This window comes from Ammospiza nelsoni, chromosome 5 (assembly GCF_027579445.1).
Source record: "Ammospiza nelsoni isolate bAmmNel1 chromosome 5, bAmmNel1.pri, whole genome shotgun sequence".
Classification (NCBI taxonomy): Eukaryota; Metazoa; Chordata; class Aves; order Passeriformes; family Passerellidae; genus Ammospiza; species Ammospiza nelsoni.
Window position 1 is genome coordinate 58,528,857 of NC_080637.1, and position 21,031 is coordinate 58,549,887.

The window sequence follows — 21,031 nt, forward strand, 5'->3', positions numbered from 1 at the left end:
AGTTTAAACTTTAACATTTAGAGGCAAATCTGTTCATAGCTGTCTGACTACTCCTGCTTTGAATCCACAGCTTCTTTCTATGCACCTCCCATGAGCAGTGTGTGCAATAACTGTGATGCTTCACACAGTGCAAGGAGTATCAGTGATCTTAGAGCAGGTCCTGGGGCTTACAAAGAGAGCTTTTCCCAGCTCACCTTTCTCCAGCAACATTAATTATTGTTTGAACACATGTGAAGAGGTCAGTTCAGCTCCATCCACACAGACACATAGGGTTTTTGAGGAACATAAGCATTATGAGCCATTATCCATAACAAGACATTACCATTTTCCAATGCCTTCTCAAAAAGAAAAAAAAAAAAAAGGAAAAACATACATACATGCAAATGTTGTGAAAGAATGAACTCAAATGAAAGAAGTAGCTGACAGTCATCACCTCCTCCTCTGCAGAGTGCTGTGACACCAGCAAATGTCAGCATAAATGTCAGCTTCAGAATTACAAGCAGCAGTGGGTTTTTGAAGAGGATGTCTGGCAAAGCCAGAAAGGGCAGAGACCTGCTTGTCTTATTCCCTTCTAGTCTGATTACATTTTCCTTGATCATTGCACTATGGCCATCTCTTATCTTTGAGATAATTTAAGTAGTTAATAGAGTGATTGTACTTTTTACATTTGACTCTGGTTCATAATGTCAGTGCTTCATGCCAGAGCAATGTGGTGTACAGAACATTCAATTTTGTAACATTCTGCTGATATAGTGCCTTGGATTCATAGTTTGGTTTGGAAAGGAGCATACAGGAGATGGTCCCTTAGCCTTACCTTAGTCAAAAGTGCAGTGACAAGGAATGAGAGAGGACAGCTTTTCCTTTAAGCTGATGAGTAGCATCTGTCTTCTTGCTGCACATAAATGAAGGTATCTGGGCTGGATCACTGGGATATCCCAGGGCTGTAGTGTGCATGTTTTTTGGAGTCTGTCAAAAGTACCTAGGGGAAAGACAGGATTACTCTCAGTATACTTTAACTTACTCTGCTGGAAAAAAAAAATGCCAAACTCTGCAAGTGGAACAAGTTTGAGATACACTTAGTGCTTAGACTCTCTATGAAGAAGCTGACCTGAGCACATAAACCACTTTACCCATGATCCTTGGGAGTGGCAAGTAGTACAAATGTTTTAGGGTAATAAGTCAGATAAACTTCTGACTTTTTAGGGGAAAATTTCTCAGACATTTCAGAAAACTGAATGCTCATGGGATTTCAAGTCAAGAACCTCAGTAGGAAAGGCACTGAAATTTGCTGTTTCATTTTTTAAAACAGAAGTTGTCATCCTCAAGCCTTTGTGTAGACTCACTTTGTGTGACTCTTCATTTGATCCCCAAGGCCACTGTTGCCCCCACTGTGGATACCCAACTAGAATCCCCATCCTCTCTCCTATGCATCAGCCCCCAGGGGCATCAAATTTGATTTTGCACCTCACGCCTTTTACTTCTCTCAGGAATCCCACACAGTGAAGTGTGTTCTAGAATATAGTCAGAAGAATAGGTGACCCCAAGGGAAAATAAGCACAGCCTTTGGTAATTCCTGGTGGGATTAGAGGTCTCACATCATATGGTTCAGCTACCTCCTGTTTGTACAAGCCTAAAGAGGTGTGCATTGGGAAATAACATGGGACAGCTGGCACCCTCTGAACTCATCTCCTATTGCAATAACATGCTCCTAAGGACATGGAAATAGTTTAATCCCAACCTGTGGGGTACCCACTTTACTTGTTGTAGCAATATCTCTGAACTGGGTTAGTCTTTCCACTTCCCCTCAGAGGAACACAGTGCCTCTCCTTGAGCTCAATGATAGAAACAAAATATAAGAAAGAATGTTAATATAGTGGTGCTAAGAGGCCTGTGTTGTCCATTCAGATGTGGAAGTCAGTGCAGGACAAATTCTCAGTCCCTCTCTGGTTTTCTTCAGTGTTCCTCCCTCTGAAAACATCCTTCTCCAGGGGAATCAGAGTGCCTTGATTTTTTTCAGTGGCAGGCCAAAGCCAACTGAATTTATCAAATTATTTTGTCAAAGCCAGTCCACAAGCTGTCTGAAGTCAGAGGATAGAGATTTAGAAGTTTGCTATTAAAGTATGTGTTGTCTTTTAGCAGCCCTTATGTGTTGACTGAAATGGTTCATTCTGAGCCATTTCTCCCCCTCAGATGGCTTTCTCCCTACTTCTCATCAATTTCAGCCAAGAATAAACTTCCCAATAATCAAATCAAGATCTAGTTTTCATAATTCATTATAAGCAACTCTACTTCTATCAGATTTCATACACAACTCTACTTTCAAGTAACAGCAGCTACCCTCCCAGAGTTTGCCACTAGTAATAAGTGTGTGTTCAAAGATAAGCCTCATTTGAGTTTGCTTCTCTGTACCTGCAAGCGAAGAGCTATCAGAAAATAGATCAGGTGTAATCACAAGGCACCACAGCCACATGTCAGAACAAAAAATACCTTTGCCCTGTCCATGCTGATCCCAAGGCAAATACGAATCTTTTGGCTGAGGTCTGTCTTATAGCCTAAAAACAAGGGAAAAAATAAATTAAAAAACCTCTTATGTCTTTGCATGAACAGAGGGCCACCTTTGCCTTGCACGAGAAGCCGGTGCCTAAATTAATTCATGAACATGAGACTGAGATCAAGAATGATAGTAGTGAAAATGTGGGTTCTGCAGTAGTTAGATTAGTGCTTTTAGGAGGAACAAAAATATTAATTTAAAATAATACTTTTCTATTTATGTGTGATGCACAGATTAAATGTACAATTAAATGTTCCATTAAAATAGCTTAACTTCCTTAAAATCCTTCTGACAAACCAGTTCTGACCATTACCCAGTATTCTGCACAGTTAAAGGGTTTTGAGACCACATACCATTTTCAGGAAGCAAGCAGGAAGCACTCTTGGTAAAGGCAGACTGGTGTGAATCCCAAACGGCTCAACTGCAGAAAACAGCAGATTTTTTTTTTTTTTAATGCTGCTGCAGCTTGATCACCCTGTCTCTTCCCCTTCCCAGGACTCCTCTTTAGGTGACAAAAATATTTGATTAAAAAAATAGAGGCATTTGTGACAAACATATAACTGAAGGCAGCCACTGGGTGATTTCATTCTGTGAAACAATAGATGTGTCTGCCCAACCAAAAAAAAGGTAACAAAAACAACATTAAATGAGAGGAAAATTAGGAATTCTATCATGAAAACAGTGGTCCTGTTCAGGGCTCGAGTACTGGCAAGATTTTCAGAACACACACTTTGGGGAAGCCCTGAGACAAGTCCTATAATTGGACCCACTAAATGCCTCTACAGGGAAGTTTTTGGCACATGAATCAACCACATGCATGCTGGAGAGATAACAGGTAGGCTTGGAGTTGATGAGAGAAGAAAACACAAAGGGAACTTATTTGCTAGGAATGACAAATGGAAAGATAAAGCCAAAAGGGAATATTAAAATACAGAGGCAGTTTTGAGGTTATTTTTTGTTTGATATGACTCTAAGTGAGATGTGAGACCATCTGTGTCCAAAATAAACCATCATAAACATCAGGACTGAGAGAGGGGAAACTGAGTAGCCAATGGGAGAACAATAATTGAGTTCAGCTTATCAGAAGAGATGCTTGTTTTAGAAGAGGTGGGTAAGACTCACAAACTGGATGAGAGCAGGAGTTCCCTGGTAGCTACAAAAGCATTTTCAAAATAACTACCTAAATGTGAATTAAAGAAGCTAACATTAAGACCTTTTTGCTAAGGCTGCAGTCATTTTAGGCTATTCCATCTATGTTGTCCAGGTCTCAAGACAAAGAACATGCAGGATCAGTCCAGTGTGAGGAAAACAGAGCAGCATCCAGCAGGCAGCTGTAGCAGCTCATTAAAAGCTTTGTGTCATGTCCAGAGAGAGAACCACAACCATCTGGGCCAGCCCTGCTGCCCTGGAAACAGCTGTTTCTAGACTTGCTAAGACTGGGAAGTGACTCAAAACTAGGTTTCTATTTTTTTCCCCCACTTTTTTACAGCAGGAAGTTGACTGTTGTTGGTGTGTGATAAGAGAAGTGGTAGAATATTGGACTGAGGAGAAGGCTCAGAAGAGGTCATGGTAAAACCATAAATTGTGGAAGAGGTGTTGGAGAGGGGGGAAAAGCTACTGGTTGCCAGCAGAAAATGAGTGAATGAGTAGGATTTGAGGGAGAATAAGATGGAAAACCCTTGGTGGTACGTAGTGACAGTGGTCAGAAGCCTAATGGGGCAATCAGAAAAATGAGCAATTGGACACGCACTGAGGAGTATGTATGTGACTGATTTAGACACATAATTGATTCAGACTTTCCAAGAGACACTTGAAGTTTCGACCTCAGTGATGAAAAATCAAATTATAAACCCATTATTAAAAAAAAATAAAAAAGAAATGCAAATTTTAGATATCAACACAGCCAAAATTTGTCAGAAAGAAGAAAATGGAATGAAAAAAAAAGGGGAGAGAGAGAGAGAGAGAGAGAGAATGGAGAGCAAAATCCTTCTAACTGCTGCTGCAAATTTATCTAACCAAGAATATGTGTGAAACTTTCACTGCCCCTTCCCTATTTTTAAGGGAATTGCCTTTTAGGTTTTCAGCTGGGCCTTGGGTTTGGGGTTTTTTTGTTTAAAGAGATACAATTCATTTGTCTGCTGTAGACTTGTTCATGACAGACAAATATAATATAACAAATTATCTTCCATTTAAAATTTGCAGATTTGGGTCAGCTGCCATGTAAATCATTCTGTTTCATTCCCTCCCAAGGGTTTCATCTATCCCCACAAAATAAATTTGTGTGTACTAAGTTAGGGGTTTTTTCATGACTAGGCAATATCCCTGTTCCCTAGAAACTTGCAGTTGTTATTTGTCTTCGTGAACCTCCCCTTTGAAAATGCCAAATCCTTTAAATTAATGCTTCAGAGGGTCATATTTTGCATTTCAGTTGTTGAAAAGACCTTGCATTTATTCAACAATATAAAGCCCCCTGAGGATCAACAACCACGGTATATTATGGAAAAGTGTGCTGTGCTTTCTGTTACTTGGGAGCTGACTACTCACATGATCATAATTTCCAACTTTCAAAACTTAAATCACTTTTTTCATTATTTTATCGTTGCCTTTTTCATTATAAAATATGTTTTTTCTTTCTTTAATATGACTAGATCCTGCTCTCAGTGATGCCTCTATCTTCCCTGGTACAGAGCAGATCCCTGGATGCTTGAAGTAGTGTCTTCAAAAACTTTTGGAGGGTTAATTTTTTGGTCAGCATTCAAATTTCTTTGATTCATTAAGAGCTATTTAAATTATCATGGACTAATTGTATTCAAGTGCCCCTTTCAGAAGGAGTAGCTTTATCCCAGGAAAGCTATCACAGTTTCACTGGGATTTTAGAGAGAACATCAGTACCTTTAACTGCCCTTAATACCAATTTTATTTAATTAAATAAACACTTTTCTATAAGCAAACTGGGATTCTTGGAAATAAGCACAGAGCTTTCCTGAGCAGTTAATAATTCCAAGGGGGTAAATGAAAACAACCATGGGTAAATTTAAATTGAGTTCATACACTAAACTTAGGGATTCTTATATATTGGTCCAATAGTGCAGTTATTTCACTTGCCCCTTTGCTCTTCATTCAGAGTATATTGAAAAATTAAATACAGTAAAAGCCAGGCCTTGATTTTTAGTGACAGCTAGCACAGAGAAAATGGCCAGGGATGTCAGCCATAGTTCTGTCTGATTTACTCCTTAAGAAACACTGAATTAACTCTTTTATTCTTGTTAATAACCTGCAGCAACCCGTTTTGTTCTGCCTCTGCTCCTGCTGCATAAACATTACAGATAGAGTTATTCTGGTGGTGTGGCTGTGTGAATAATTACGTTGCTCATGGAATTACTCTGGTGGTAGTGGCTGTGTGAATAATTGAGGTGGGTAAGCAGTCAGCCCAAAGTATTTGCACAGTTCTCTCCCACTGTTTTACCCACAGCCTCCAGATCCGCCTGTACTCACCCACGTGGCCACAGGTGCAGTCGAGTTTCCCAGAATGTGTTTCCTGCACTTTCCACATGCTCTGTAAAAAACAGAGACACATTCTTTGGTGTCCCCAAGTACACATGGGAGATTGAACAGCACCCTTATTTCTCCCTCTCCAATGTTTTATAAAGAGTATTTTGATGGACGAAAGCATTTTGATTGATAAAATGTTACAGGAGGAGGAAAAGTAGTTTTATTTCCTGGGATTCCTGTGAGCTTTATCTTTGTTTCTGGCAGGGGGACACTGGGGAGGAGGGGTAGTTTTAACATTTAGCTCAGCCTAGACACTGAAAAGACTATCAGTCTGTATCTTCATGTCTCCAGTTCCCTTCACATTCTGGTGTCACAGCCTCAGCTTGCACTGTTTGGGTTTGTAGCGTTTGTAGCATTGCACTAACATGTTTTTAAGGTTAGAAAAGAATTCAGTGTTCAGCAAAAATTTTAAATGAAAATCCTTTCTTTTCACATTAGATTTAGTAAATCCCTTCCCCTTTACAAACGAGAAATCTGGGCCTAACCTATTATGACAGCATTTCTGAGTTTTTCACCTGTGAAGGTTTTTGTGTTTTATAAATCTAATTAACTGTAATAAGAAAATAATAGGACATAATGTTTGTTTTACAAGGTGATTGATCTCTTGGCAGCCTGGCAGACTCTTTTATTGATTGGTTGGTGGATAATGTCAGAGTGGATATGTCCTGGAGGAGAATAGCTGACACCTAAATCCATATGTGACAGATTACCATCTGTGTTGGAAGACAGGTTTCTTCGCGAAATTGCGAAGATAACAGGTGAAAATTGAGAAAGTGACATGAGGGAAATGTGTTGAAACCTGCCTCAACCTTTCCATGCTCTAAGAGCATTTACACAAAGCTCTCTATTTTGTGGGCAGCCTGTTTTCAGGATGAGGAAGATTAAATTTTAATTACATTCATTCCTGTCTGCCCAGTCTAGATTTAATCCTGTTAATTAGGAAAATGCCTTGTCCCACAACCCAGCTATAAAGCTAATTAAACAGAGAATCTTCATTTGCTACTTAGTGGAACTTCAGTTCAGTAATGACTATCATACTTTACAGTTAATTAGCACTGTGGGAGGGAAAATGAGGATGTTGTTGAAGCACAGAACTCAAATTAGAGGTGCTATAATATATGCTTTATTTCATTTTGTAGCTATCTGATGCAGGCAAGTTGCACACTATCCGACCTGCCTCAGTTTCACATTTGTTAAAGAGGAATTAATTAAATGTATCTCTCCTGCAGAAGTGTTGTGTAGGTTTAATGTAATGAAGAAAATAAGCTGCTGTCCTTTGTAATCCTCAAGTGGAAGGTACTGCATAAATAGAATTATTCCTCCCTGAAACATGCAAGAGACAACGGACTGTGCAGTTTCAGGTGGAGTGTTGGAACAGAAATTGTACCTCCTAAAGTAAACATGGCCCTAACAGTCCTGCAGAGATTCACAAAATCTTCCAGTGCAAAGCACTACCAGCAAGGAACCTGCTGCTGGATCAAACCATTCTGAAGCCCAGACCAGAAATTTAAAACAACTGTAATTTGACTTTAAAATTTTGACAGCAAATGACTTGGGTTCCTAACACTTTGTTCCATAATGTGCATTTGAAAGTATTGGTCCTGAAAATGCCGAGTGATAATTACCGATCCTCAATTTTGCAAGTGAAATAAAGCAGGGAAGTGTTACACCTTGCCCAAATGTTGGATAAATCCATTGTAAAACTGGAACTAGGACTTCCAACTCCCTGGAAACTAACTCCACAACAGCTGGCTTGATGCTTCTGGATGGAAGAGCAGAGCCTGTGCTCTACTTTGATTTAGATTTTCTCATAGTGGCACTGATCCAGTGAATCCACTGATCTGGGGATATGAAATTATCTTTCTACCTTAATGAGATATCCCTGGCATGCATTAGTTAAGATACTATGCAATATTACATTTAGAGTATTGCAAGTGGAGCCTGGTAGCTTCTGCTTATGTTAATCCTGAGTGTTTACAAGTTTTATTGAGAAGTGGCAGGGCAAATATCAAAAAAATTTCAGTCTGAGCATTGGTGGCTTTGTAATATTTGTAATGTAGAACAGCATGCAGTGCCAGGTGTTTTGTGCAAACCTGTGCCGATTGGCACCCTAGGGTAACCAGCTGAGTTGTACACTGAAATTGGATTCAAGTGTGGATGAGTTAGTTATTTTTTCTGTTCCTCTATTTCCCTACCTCCAGCATGAGGTTAAAAAGTTTTGTGGCTGCTTTATTCTTTGTTGTCTGTGTGCAGCAGGGAACTAATATCTGTGTCAACAAGGCATCAATAGTTCCAATTTCTAGGGGACAGTGGTGATTTGTAAAACCATGAGGAAGAGCAAGGGAAGAAAAGCAAGGGAAAATTGGGAAATCAGGGAACAAAAAAGAACTAGCAAACCAGTGTACCTTGCAGAAAATGTATTTATATTGATGTCCACTGTACACTGGTAATAGCATTACTAGTTCCAACACGCTGGCTTTCATTATTAAAAACAAGAAGCTTATGAAGTTTCAGGAATTATTTTAGGTTGATCTGGGAGTATATTCTTTTCCTGGAGCTAGGTAGCATTTTAAATCTGTGAAGGATTAGACAGACACAATCAGTTCAAATATTTGTCCAGCCATTGAAAGGAGGATCCTCACTTCCGCCTGTGATGAGGCTCTGGAAACCTCCATCTCCATCATTGTTCAGCAGCTAAGTGAAGATTGCATGCTGATTACCCTTTCAGTTGCCTTTAAGCAGCTTATGTGAAATGTTAAGTTCTAAGTTACCTAAAATCCCTGCTTTTTAATTTGTTCCCTGGCCTGTATGCAGTGAGGCAAATCTCTGCGGGTTTATATGTGCATACACAAGTGCATACATGCACCCTGATCAGAACCAGCTCCTTTCAAGCATGAAGTACACTGAACAGAGCTTAAAAAAGGTGCAAGTGGAACAGGAGCAGGCATTCCCAATAATCTTCACAAGATCATGGAAAGAAAAATAACAGTCTGCTTGCTTAGCCAAGTCAAATTGTAGCATTGTAGCTATGCAACTTAGCACAAAGCATCTGAGTTTCTATATTTTTATTTCAAGCTGATTCCACTGCCTCCCTCACATTTTGACATCCTCAGAGAAAACAGGAGAATCTATTATTATAGATTAATATACTTATTACAATAATTATATTATGGGTTTTGTTTTTGTTCATTTTTCTATAAAGCCAGGATTCATTCCTGGGCTCACATGGACACACAGCTTTTGTGTTGGTGTTGCTGAGCTCCATCTCCAGAGGCAGATATTTGCAATTGGGGGTTTTTTCTTCAAATATTACAACTTTAAAGAAGGTGTTAGCTTCCTTGTTGCAAATCTTTGCTTTTGTTTGTATTTAATTGCTTGGATGAACTATTTTCAGAGCTAACAGGAGGCTTGAGTGATGAGTTGCTTGTTACACCATAACTTCACCTGATAGTTTTGACCATAATTTTCAATACTTCTCTGGTTTCTCACTGGCCTGTGTTTTCATATCTGCATGTGTCCCATTTTGGTATTTTGTAGCAGATCATGAGCTTGGATGAACAAGGTATTATTTAACGATATTGACTCACTGCATTGGGATAAATCCCTTGGGGTTTATTCCCAACACACTGAAAGCCCATCAGACCTCTCGGTCTGAAATTACTCTCACAGGATCATCAGGGCATTTTATGTGCAACCCCACAGTTCTTTACATCCTCCTGCATTTCTGAGGATAAAGGGGAGCAGAGCCTGTGGGAAGTTGGAGCTATTTTTCTGCAACCTGCATCTCAAGGAGCCACTTGAGAACTGTTTGAAGACAGCAGGTTTATGGCTGCTCCACAGACGGTTCCAATAATAGTAGGGAAATATTTGACTAAATAATGTCAAAGCTGGTAGAGACACCACAATGGGTTTCCACTGTGTATTTTTGCCCAACATGAGAGGCAGACACACTTACCCTCTGTGAAGTTCAAAGAGGCACTTGACAAAGTTGGGTACCAGTGAGTTTAAATATAAACGTGGCCTTACCTTCTCATGCAGTGGAATAATTTATTTTCACATGGCTCATAACACATATTATTTATGACCAAGGAAAGAAAAATAGTGGGGATACAGACTTCTTGCAGTTTCTCTGAACCACCTAGACATGATACATACAGTTGGATACTGCTCTCTTCCAAGTGAAATGCAGCAATGTGCTGCTCTACAGAGTGAAATAATTTTTACATGCCTTGTCAGTCTCACTATGACCATGGAAAGAAATACAGTGAAAGCAGAGACATTGGCACTGTTTATGTTATTTAGAATGTTTTTGCAGCTAACAGTTTTGACCTCTATTCTGTTTTGATGGTCCCTGTTTCAAAAGGTCATGTCATGTTTTCCAGTTAGAAGAAATGAATAAATACTTTCTTTTCCTGTGGACTCTCACAGGTTTTACTCAGATCCTAGTTTAGAATTCCAAAGAATTGCTGGTGTAAAGCTAATATGCTGCATTGTTAATGGAATTACAGGTATTAACAGCCTAAAATCTACACTCTGATGCCAGCAGGATTTCATTATTGCCCCTTATGGTCATGAGAGACACAGAAAAGAGACTGGAATTTGGAATTTAACATGTGAAATCCAGGGGCCATCATTTAAAAACATCAATCGTTACTCCAGAATGGTGTTTGACAGGCTGCAAGTAATTTCTACTTCAAGCAGTCTCAGGCAGCAGAGTAGCCCAAAGGTCATGTTGTTCTTATGACGAGTAAAAGATACTTTCTTCATGATGGATGACTCTTCTGTGTGTTTATGATGCATAACGTATTAGTAATTTTAATTCACAATTCCATTTGTCCCACAGTTTTGTCAGGGCATGCTAAACTGTAGTTCGGTACACCTGTGCTCTGCTAAAGGATGGGACTTTTTGTGGTAATCCATCCTAACACCCATGCCACAGTCCCAGTTGCACATTAGGGAGCTGGGAGGAATCACTGCTACAAAAGGAAATGCCAGGCTGCCGGAATTGGGCCAAAAGTTCTTGTCTTTTCTCTGCCAGTCTTGACCTGCGCAGATGATCACAGCCAAACCAAAAGGGTTGCTGCCTCCAGTCTCCTTGTGTTACAAACGATGACCTCAGTGTGTTCTTCACCAGATCTATCAGGTTGGGAGCCCAGGGTTGTCTGTTGTTGGCCAGCCAAATGCCAGAACTGGAGCACTACAGACAACAAACAGACTCCTGATTTTGGGGCACTTTGAGAACTTTGTTACCCAAGACACAAAGATTTCAGCTGCTTTTTGCACAAAGCACTCAGGGTGTTCCACAGCTGCTGCCTGCAATTTACCCTCATTCTTTAATTGGGTTGAATGCAAAAGCCACTGCTCTGCAGAGCCAGACACAAAAGTAATAAGCAGCAGCATTACTTCAGAGAGTCTGAGAACAAATTTCCCATCTCCTTGCCTTCAGTGCAACTCATAAGGAAACCTTTATAACAATATACATTGTTCTTGCTTATTTGAGCCCTGGACATATTTCTGTCAATGTGTGTGCAACAAAGTGCTCTTTAGAAATGATGGCTGAATTTCCCTCTCAGTGGTTCAAATTTTTAGATTTACCGCCTCACTCCTCTTGCTGCTGTTTATATTTTACATGCAGAAATGTGGTAAGCACCATGCCTCGTTCCCGTGTTGGAATCATATGTTTCCAAAAATTAATTAATTACTTTCACTAAGAATCCTGCTGAATTCAAATAATTTTTAAAGCATGCCCTTCATTCACCATCTTCTTGCTGGTTTTGATAAATTCCCATCTTCATATGTAAGACCTGTTGGCATCTAGATTTGCATTTTGCAAGATTTACTCTTTAAATGGCCAGCTATTACCTCAAAGTTTCAAAGATCTTATAGCAAGAAGCTTTCCAAAAGGAAACATTGCTCTCCATTTAGTTCCCTAAAAGATCTTGTTTTCAATTCCAGAAGTGGGAAGCCAAGGCTCAATGTCATATTACTTCTTCACTATATGCATTCATTAAAAGAGCTATTTTTTGGCACTATTCTTCTCCTGAAAAATAGTAAAAGTACTTTTATTTCCCCCTTTTTCAAAAAAATGTAAAAACATGGTTTTATAATTGGGGGAGAATGGAAAGATACCCTGTATTTCAAATGATGTTTTGTGGCCTGTTATATACTTACTTCACAACCTTTTATGGATTGGAAAAGAGATTGGTCATTCCAGATCTTCATAACATTTAGGAGAACTTAAAAGGAGTGGGAAGTAGAATAATCAGTATGAAATTCAGAACAGAGGTTTTATCAAGTTCATCAGTCCACTCCTAATCACTATTTGAAGTAAGAGCAATTGAGCTATCCTTCATACTGTGTGTATGTGTATATATATATATATATATATATATATATATATATATATGGCTTTCAAATGAAGGCAATAGGTGCTCTGTCTTCAGAATAACTGAAGAAGCAACATTTCACATGCACTCAGAGTTAGTTCCTTTTCTGCTACACCAAGTGAGAAAAGTTTGATACATGAAAATGGGTGACACTCTGTGTCACTGTGTCACTGAATAATGAACAAAATAACACATAATGCTCATTCTGAGAAAATCTATCCTTGCATTTGTTTGTGTAAGGATGATGGAAGTATTTCTTCAGAATTCAAGTGTCTTTTACTTCACATTTTTATTTCCTCAAATTTTTGTTCTTATGTTTTGTTAGTTCCTATACAAGGTAAAACTATTCACATCCTTCCCAGGTTGAAGTCTGCTGTCAGGCAGAGCACTCCATCTACAGAGAAGCTCCCATGAATGTTCCTTAACGCCAAAGTACCTCACTCAGCTTGAGTTATCTGTTGGTTCCAGTTCTGAGAGAAACACCTTTATCTCCTGAACAGATCAGGCCATAGCTCTCCTTGTAAGCCCTGTGAAATAGGTCTGGGAGGGACACATCTGACCAGCCTGGTTCCTGACAGGGACAGCAACCTCCTTGGGGATCTGAGTATTCCTGTATTCCTGCCCTGAACGACTGAATTGCTGTCACAAATTAAATTTTTGCTATCATGAACTAAATCTTTGCTGTTCATTCTTGCAGATATTGATGAGTGTTTGGTAAACAATGGTGGCTGTGACCATTTCTGCCGAAACACGGTTGGCAGCTTTGAGTGCAGCTGCCAGAAAGGCTATAAACTGCTCACAGATGAAAGGACCTGCCAAGGTAATAGCTCATTAACCTTACTCTTCACATAATGAGAATGTTTTTTCCAGTGCATTTTTTTGTTGTTGTTGTTTTTATACTTAAGTCATTTGTACTGCAGGTTTTAATTGTACTGCCATAGGAAGTAAGGTTAGAAAACACCTATGAGATTTCTGTTTTCTGAGGTGGGATCAGAAGAAATGTCTTGTTTCATTGTTTTTAGTAGTAGGAATGCCAGTGTCCTGTTAAAGTGTAAAAATCCAAGTGGGGTAGTGGAATAGCCTCAGGCAGAGAGTTTTATGTTCAGATCCTCTCATTTGCTATGCTCTGAATGGGACAGAGGCTTATCTTATTTAGACCAGAATCATTCAGGGTAACTGACTGTAATACAGCATTTGCAAGATTTGAACTAAAAAAACTGGGTTAGATTTCTAAGCTCACCTTTGCCTGAGAGAAACTATTTATGAAGGGATAATGGTGGCATTTTGTGGGAATTCAAATGAAGTATGTTTTATATAATTTGCTGTGCATGTCATGATTTATTACCTAAATCATCTGATGTTATGTATTCTGTGACTAATTAGATGCATAACCATTTCCAAGTACTGACCATGTCCCTCTTTGAGGAAATGACATTTAAACTCTGTAGCTTTACTTTTTTAAAAACTCACAGGAAAGGCTAGAAAGATGAGCATGCATCAATAGAGAAAGAAAGAGGAGGATGATGTATTCAATTAAATTTTTGTGCAGAAAATGCCATTTTATTAATACATTATTATTTGCATGGGTTTTGAATAAGTAAAAGTTATGAAGTCCAAAACAGCATTAGTATTTTAGATCTTTTTTGTTTATCCACAAAGGAAAAACCACAATCTGAATATATATGTGCCATTCAGAATTTTTCCATTGCTTCTCATTGGTACTTCTATCCATCATTTGAGAAGCCACCCTGACTGTGTGATTAGGCACAAAGGAGTTAGTGAAAGGTTGGTTTTAGGCTGGACAGGATGGGAAGAGCTGAGATTAGCACAGCTCATGTCACATGATTCAGCAGAAATACACTGTAGGATTGTGTCCGACATGGGGAAGTTGCCAGGTTTTGATTTACCTGCTAAAAACAGGGACAGAATATTAAAAAGAAACATTCCTTTCATGATGTATTTAGAGATGGTTGGAACGACCTTGTTCATGAGTTTCATGTGTGATGACATGCTTTCACTGTGGTATCAGTCAGAGGTTTCCCCACTGAACTAATTGTTATGACACCAGGGAAAAACTCAAGAAAAGTGAGGAAAGAGCTGGTGCAGAATTTATTTTTTCATTATGCAGAGCATTAATAGTAGGCTATAAAAGCTCCCTGTAAATAATCAGGTTTCTGTAATGATAGTGAGAATCTAGAAGCAGCTCTGTAAATGCTATTCAAGTGAGTTTTGTTCTTTCACGTGCCAGAGATCCGGAATGAGGGAGCCACCAGTAACGATACACACCATGCAAGGACTAAAGCAGGAGCTGATCTTCTTCCCCTCATGTGATCAGACATGGAAGTATAACCATGGTCTGGGCATCCTGCTTTTTCCATTGTCAGTGAGGAAGGACAGGCAATCCATCTTGTCTCTACATGATACACTGATTGATAAACTGTAGCTTATCTGTTGCTGTAAAAGATAGATAAGTGCAAGTGCAGAGAGTTTTTGGGCTGGACAAGTTCCTACATCCCAGAAACTCTGGTTCTTCATAACATGAAATCTGGAGGACAAAGTCATTTCCTGTTTAAAGTCTGAGGTATTTGGGCCCCCTCAAACATGGTGTGATGCCTGATTTGTGGAGAGATCACTGTGATAATTTAGTTCCTGTCTGGTGCTGAAGGTGATAATTGGTGACTCATGCAGTCAGTATTAGCCTGCTAATAAAGAGAGAAGGAAAGTTAATGCAGAGCAAGAAATTGCTGATATATGAATCACCTGCACTTTGCTTCTTCCCCTGTGAAAAGAATATAGTCAGGGGAAGTGGTTATAGTTCTTAATGTCAGCTCCATCAGGAAAATGTGGTTTGGGGTGAGTGACTCTTCTGGGATATAAATCATCCACATTTTGGTTTTTTGTAACAGCTGGTCAACACTGACTGTAAAACATTAATGAGAGATTCAGGGAAATTTATTTTAGGCATATTAGCCTTTCCAAATAGTGAAACAGAACAGTCTAATTTCTGTTTATAAAGGATGCTGTTGTTCATGTTACATCTGTTGTTTTGATTCATAATAGAGTTTCCATGATTTATGATCTTTCTGTCAACATTGCCCTTCTCTTCTGGTTTTCATCTTTTAAATAAAGATTTCTTTCAGTTACTAATCAACATGTTTACAAAACACTCATTTAGGGCCTTAGGAATATGCCTTGTTTGGGACTGGGTCCTGTTTACTTCGGGTGGCCTCCCCAGTGTACAGAGCATTCATCTCCAAACATGTCCATCGTTAATATCAGCACAAGGCAATTCTACACATTTCAATATTAAATGTTCCTTTCTATTCCCAGTGAAATTCTGAAGTTGTCCCACCTCACCTAATTTCCTTCATGTCCTTTCATTGTAGACCTCAGAGCTGACTCTGAGATTACAGGAAAATTGTATCAGTCACAGACTTTGTTCTGGTTGTTTGCAGAGCTCCCACCCCAGTCCTTCCCCACATTCATGCTCTCTGAGAAGATGAAAGTATTTCTCTTTCAGTTTTTAGGCAGGAAGGGTGAAGCCATATATAACAGCTTGCCTAAGATCATGCACATAAATGCCTGGACTGCCCAGAGAACAAATCTCCAATTTTGGTAAATCTGCCCCTGCTCATTTGCCCATAACAAGGTATTCTTTTTCTCTTGTACTTGTGCTCATATCCTGATACAAAAATTCCTTGATTTTTTCAGGAACTCTGAAGCTTGGTGCTCTCTTGGTGCCACCCCGCATGTTGAGTGCCTGTGTAAGCAGCCCTTGCCTTAGGAAAAGGCTTTAAAATGCTCTGAATTTGTCTGTTTACAGCTAAACCATTTTTAGTCCTGGCTGCCAAGAAAACCATTGTCAATCACAGATTACTTCTGCTAGGGAGTGGTTCTCATGCTGTGGCTCCTTGTTAGACAAGGAGAATGTGGGGGGTTCCCTTCCTTTCCCCTCCCCTGCATTCCAGCCATTAAAAGGAAATTTCTTTGTAACTCAGAAGGTGAAGAATCCATACTGCAGTATGGAATATTGTGCAGACTGATACTGTTTTCCCAGTGTCTTTTTTTTTCGCTCAGACTAAAAAATAGATTTTTTTCCCCCTCCTTTGACTGAGAAATCACTATGACAATACCAAACCCATCTATTGTGTATTACTTTAATTGATCCCTTAAGTCTAAGATGTTGCAAATACTTTGGTGCAGGAAGAAACAGTTGGATCTATTTGTAAAAACCTAGCAAAAAGAGGTCTGCATCTCCTTTGAACATGTAGTAAAAATAACATAGCTATATTTATAGCAAGGAGAGTTTGTGTTTGTAACCTTTTTGGTAACAGAAGGACAACAACTCAGATCAGTTCTAGAATGACATCAGCAACAAGCAAGCAGGCAAGACTTGCTGTAATGAAATAATGCTGCAATGAATGTGTGTAAGCTCAGACCTTACACATAATTACCTTAATCCTCAGCCAGGATGAGTTTTAGAGCCAGTTAACTTAATTGCTTATTCAGTTTCTGTTTGTTGTGCAGTGATCTTGAAAAAAAATCAACAATAAGCAGTCTCTCTACTCTGCTCAAGTTCAAGCTTCATTAAGCACCCAGAAAAATGTGTGAAATTCTATCGTAATTAATTTTCTCTTCCTGCTCTAGGCATTGCTTTCTGCAAAGCAAGACAGGGAAAGACAGCACACACATTTGTTGTAAATCTCTCTAGGGAGTGGTAGAGATAGAAGGAAAAAAAGGGGGGGGGGGGGAAAGTGCTTTTAGTAGGAACACCCAGTGATCAGTGTGTAATATTTTGGGCTGCTAAATCCACACTCACCCTCTACCCCTCACCACCCCCATTCAAAATAGAGACAAATCCTCCTACACCAAGGAATTTAAACTTTTGTAGGGGGCAAAAGCTCAAGGCATTTGCTTCATTCTGGTCTCGTTACAGTCTCCAGAGTAGGCTTTAAGTAGGGTTTGGTGATATCACAGACATAGTACAGTCTGCTCAAGTTGCCTTCTCACCAACCATTTGAATTGGTAGAGCCACTGTATGAAAGGAGATGACTGTCCACCAGGGAACAGTACCTCCAGGGCACGTGGAATACCTGCATGGGCCACCTGGCCTTTTTGGGTCTTCTTTACAGCCATGGATAACAGCATTTTTTATTTGCTTTGAAGTATTGCCTGTTTGACTGTTGGTTATTCTTTACTACCTTCCTGGCAGATGTTAAACAAATGTAATTGACCCTTTTGTAGCCAGGCACTGGAACACAGGGTCTCACAGTCTGCTATTGATATTGCTGGTGTCTGTCCAAAGGAGATTCAGAGATGCATGTTTCTACAGTAGGAAATCCCAAACAGAATTTGCCCCGTTACTTCATGAATAACTGAATTTTCCCTCTAGTAATTTTCTGTGGGCACTTTTTGCTATATTTAGATAGCTACAAAGCTCTCCGGTGGAGGTCCAAGTAGAGCAGATTTGAGGTGGTTTTCCCTCTCACTACAAGGGAGTTTTCCCTCTCATGAGCATTAAACCATTGTATTTGATATTTGTACTTGTCTTTCATTGAAAACAAATGTGCTTCTTATGCCCCACTGTGCCACCCTTCCTCTCTCCTCAGTCTCACCTCTAGACAAGTGTTCCTCAAGACGTGATGCTCATGGAGTGGAGCAACTGGAGTAATGGCCTAGAGCAGTGAGGAGATACTGAAGCAATTTCCTTAGTAACTCTGGCAGCATTTTGCAGTGCTGTCCTGCAATATACCTCAAATTTTGTCCAGCTCTGGATTTTTTGTTTCCTGGGGCTTTTTGGTTTGGTTTTTGTTTCATATCTCTACATATCTGTCAATAGAGGGATGGTTTACTTAGGGCTTCCAATGCCTACTGTCAGGAGAAGCCTTCTTTCATCCCAGAATGAAAGAAAGAAAAATAGCACCTTGAAAAACAGTAGTTGTCTGTGATCCAAGGATCTTGCAGGCCTGATCTTGAAACATTGCCCTATTAACTGGGTAGGTAATCACCTCTCATAATGTCCATCTTCTAACTGTACGAAATATGCACTATTTGCCTTCCCAGGGTAAGATTTGGATCTCCCAGCACAGTATCTCCATTTTGGAAATGAGTATGAAATGAGGGATTAATCATACAGGGAAGGACAGATAGAAGGTGTTGGTGGGAATTATTTTTGGCCTAGAGAAGCCCCTAAAGATTAGCTACAAAGATTTCATTATACTCTTCTGTATGGAACCATTGATGATAAATGTGGATATACAGGACCAGTTTAATCCCAAATAAATCAGGGCATCCACACCAGCAGCACTGAATCCCCAGCCATCTTTGACACAGAGTAACCAAATCAGAAAATAAAAAATAGCCAAAGAGGTTTTCACCCTTGGGTTACATGACAGTGACCTGTCACTCACATTTGGTTATACAACCCAACAAAGCAACGGGCCTTGTCCCGCTCTCATGACCTGATGAAGGTCCCAGGATTAGGATGCAGCCCTTGCATTGATTTATATAGGACACAATCGCTCATCTAAGATAACAAAACACATCAGTGCATAGAAGTCAGGGCTGGAGCATCTGGCCCCTCAGATTCAGTTTATCAACATGGTTCGACTTTCCAGTGAAAAGGGGTGGAAAGTTTCGTTGTTGGTCTACTCCTCTCTCTCCTTTGCTTCCCCCATTAAATACACAGAAAAGCAAATGCACTCATATACTCATCCTCATCTGACAGATGTGTCCTACCATGTAAAATACATTGCCTTGTTGCAGGCTGATTTTCATCCAGTCCAGCTGAGTGTGGCCCAAGTGTGTTTTAATTGTGGGAACTCTTCATACACAGACGACAGTGCTGGTTAAGCTGCCAGGGCAGTGTAGCTCGAGAACCAGGCACTGATGCTCTGGAGGAGATACTGGGAGCTGCTTGTGCAAATCAGGCTAGCTCAGAGAAAGAAAACTCAGGATGATTTCCCTGTCACTGATGGTGTTCACTCCCTATGCAGATTTTCTCTCTGGCATTCTGCACCACTGAGCCTTACAAAAATATCTCGCTTTTGACAAGCACCATATTGCTTCTCGCATCAAGATTAAAAAATACTCCACTGGGTAAGCAACATGTTACACTGTCAATGAAAGGAATACTTCTGAAATCCTTTCTGTTACACTGGGTGTCAGTGAGACTGTGAATATTGGTACAGTCTGCCTCTGTGAGAAAAAAGGGTTTCAAGATCATACCCAGAAACAATAAATGCCCCAGGTATGAAGTAAAAACAGCTCTAGCCAGTACAAGTTTGTTTGCCAAGTGATAGTATCTGCAGTGTTGGTTGTAGCAACTAAGTCTGCTGAAACATGAAAACAAACACATCCCTCCACCACTTCCAGTTCTCCCCTCTGCAGCAGTGTTTTCCTAAGTTAAAGGGGAATGTTCTTTGGTTGCTGCTTCTTGGAAGGCATATTAAATCTCACAATCTAGGCTTTAAATCACTTTCTAATAGAATGAGACCTAATATGGAGAGGGCAGATGGGACAGATTATTTCACTTCTATTTTCCCATGAAGCTTCTGACATAGGCTACTGTTGTAAGTTAGAAAGTAGATTAGTTTGACCTCAGGTCTCATTCAGTATGGTAGCTCTTATACTGTTAAACTTTATAAAGTACACTGCTCTCAAATTGCCTTTTACAGCTCTGTCTGGCCCCCTCCTCTTGATGATGTGTGTGGGAAGCCAAGCAAAACGTTCCATTAGTGTTTAGAAAGTGAATTTGAGATATATTTTTCAGTTGATGTTGTAGGATTTATGACTTGTGTAGCACAGAAATTACTTTACTGGACTGGACTCATGTTATGTATTAATGAATTACCAGGATATGAGTCAGCCTTGGAATAGTTTGAGCAGGAAGGTAGCATTCTTCCACAAACAATAATCTGTTGATAAATCATGCTGAAAGCTGTAATTCAATAGGAATTGTTTTTAAAGAGAATCAGAGAAAGACTATATGTGTATATCTATTCTCCACTATGGCACATTAATGCCATATTACTGAGCTCAAGCCTTCAGTCACACTGATTATGGTCAGATAGCCTTTACCCTGAGTGCTAAACAAAATTGCAGTAAAATGACAGCCCTATCCAAAATATTAAAGAGTTTCATTTTTCTGTGCTTGCATCCACACTCCTGGGCCTTTCAAAAGTGCCCTGCTTGGATTATTTTCTTCTAATGACAGTAAAAGACTAACCTGTTGAAACAAAGGAGTGTGATTTTTCTTACATTAGCCATGTTATGAACCACTTCTCTTTCTTTTGGTAGCTTGGAGATGAGGCCTTAGTTAGGACAGGTGAAATAAAACCAAAAATCTAAGCCCAAATATTGAGTCCGTGGAATGGAGGGGTATCTTCTGGTGTTTTGCTGGGCAGAGGAATTTTGAGACATATTTGCAAATCATGGTGTTGGTGTTTTCAGAGGGGGATACCTGCTGGGATTCTGCAGAGGCCAGCCTTTCTGGGCAGGGTTTTTAAGCAAGCCTTTGAGGCAGAGCCAGAGAACAGCAATT

The 21,031-nt window shown here is 39.7% G+C and overlaps 1 protein-coding gene across 1 annotated transcript in view; it reads left to right on the forward strand.

Moving 5' to 3' along the window:
• The window catches only part of SCUBE1 (signal peptide, CUB domain and EGF like domain containing 1), a 194,894-nt gene that overhangs the window by 133,321 nt on the left and 40,542 nt on the right, over positions 1 to 21,031 (forward strand). The window contains exon 9 of the mRNA XM_059472548.1: positions 13,187 to 13,309. Coding sequence (XP_059328531.1) covers positions 13,187 to 13,309 — 123 coding nt within the window. The remainder of the gene's footprint in view (positions 1 to 13,186; positions 13,310 to 21,031) is intronic.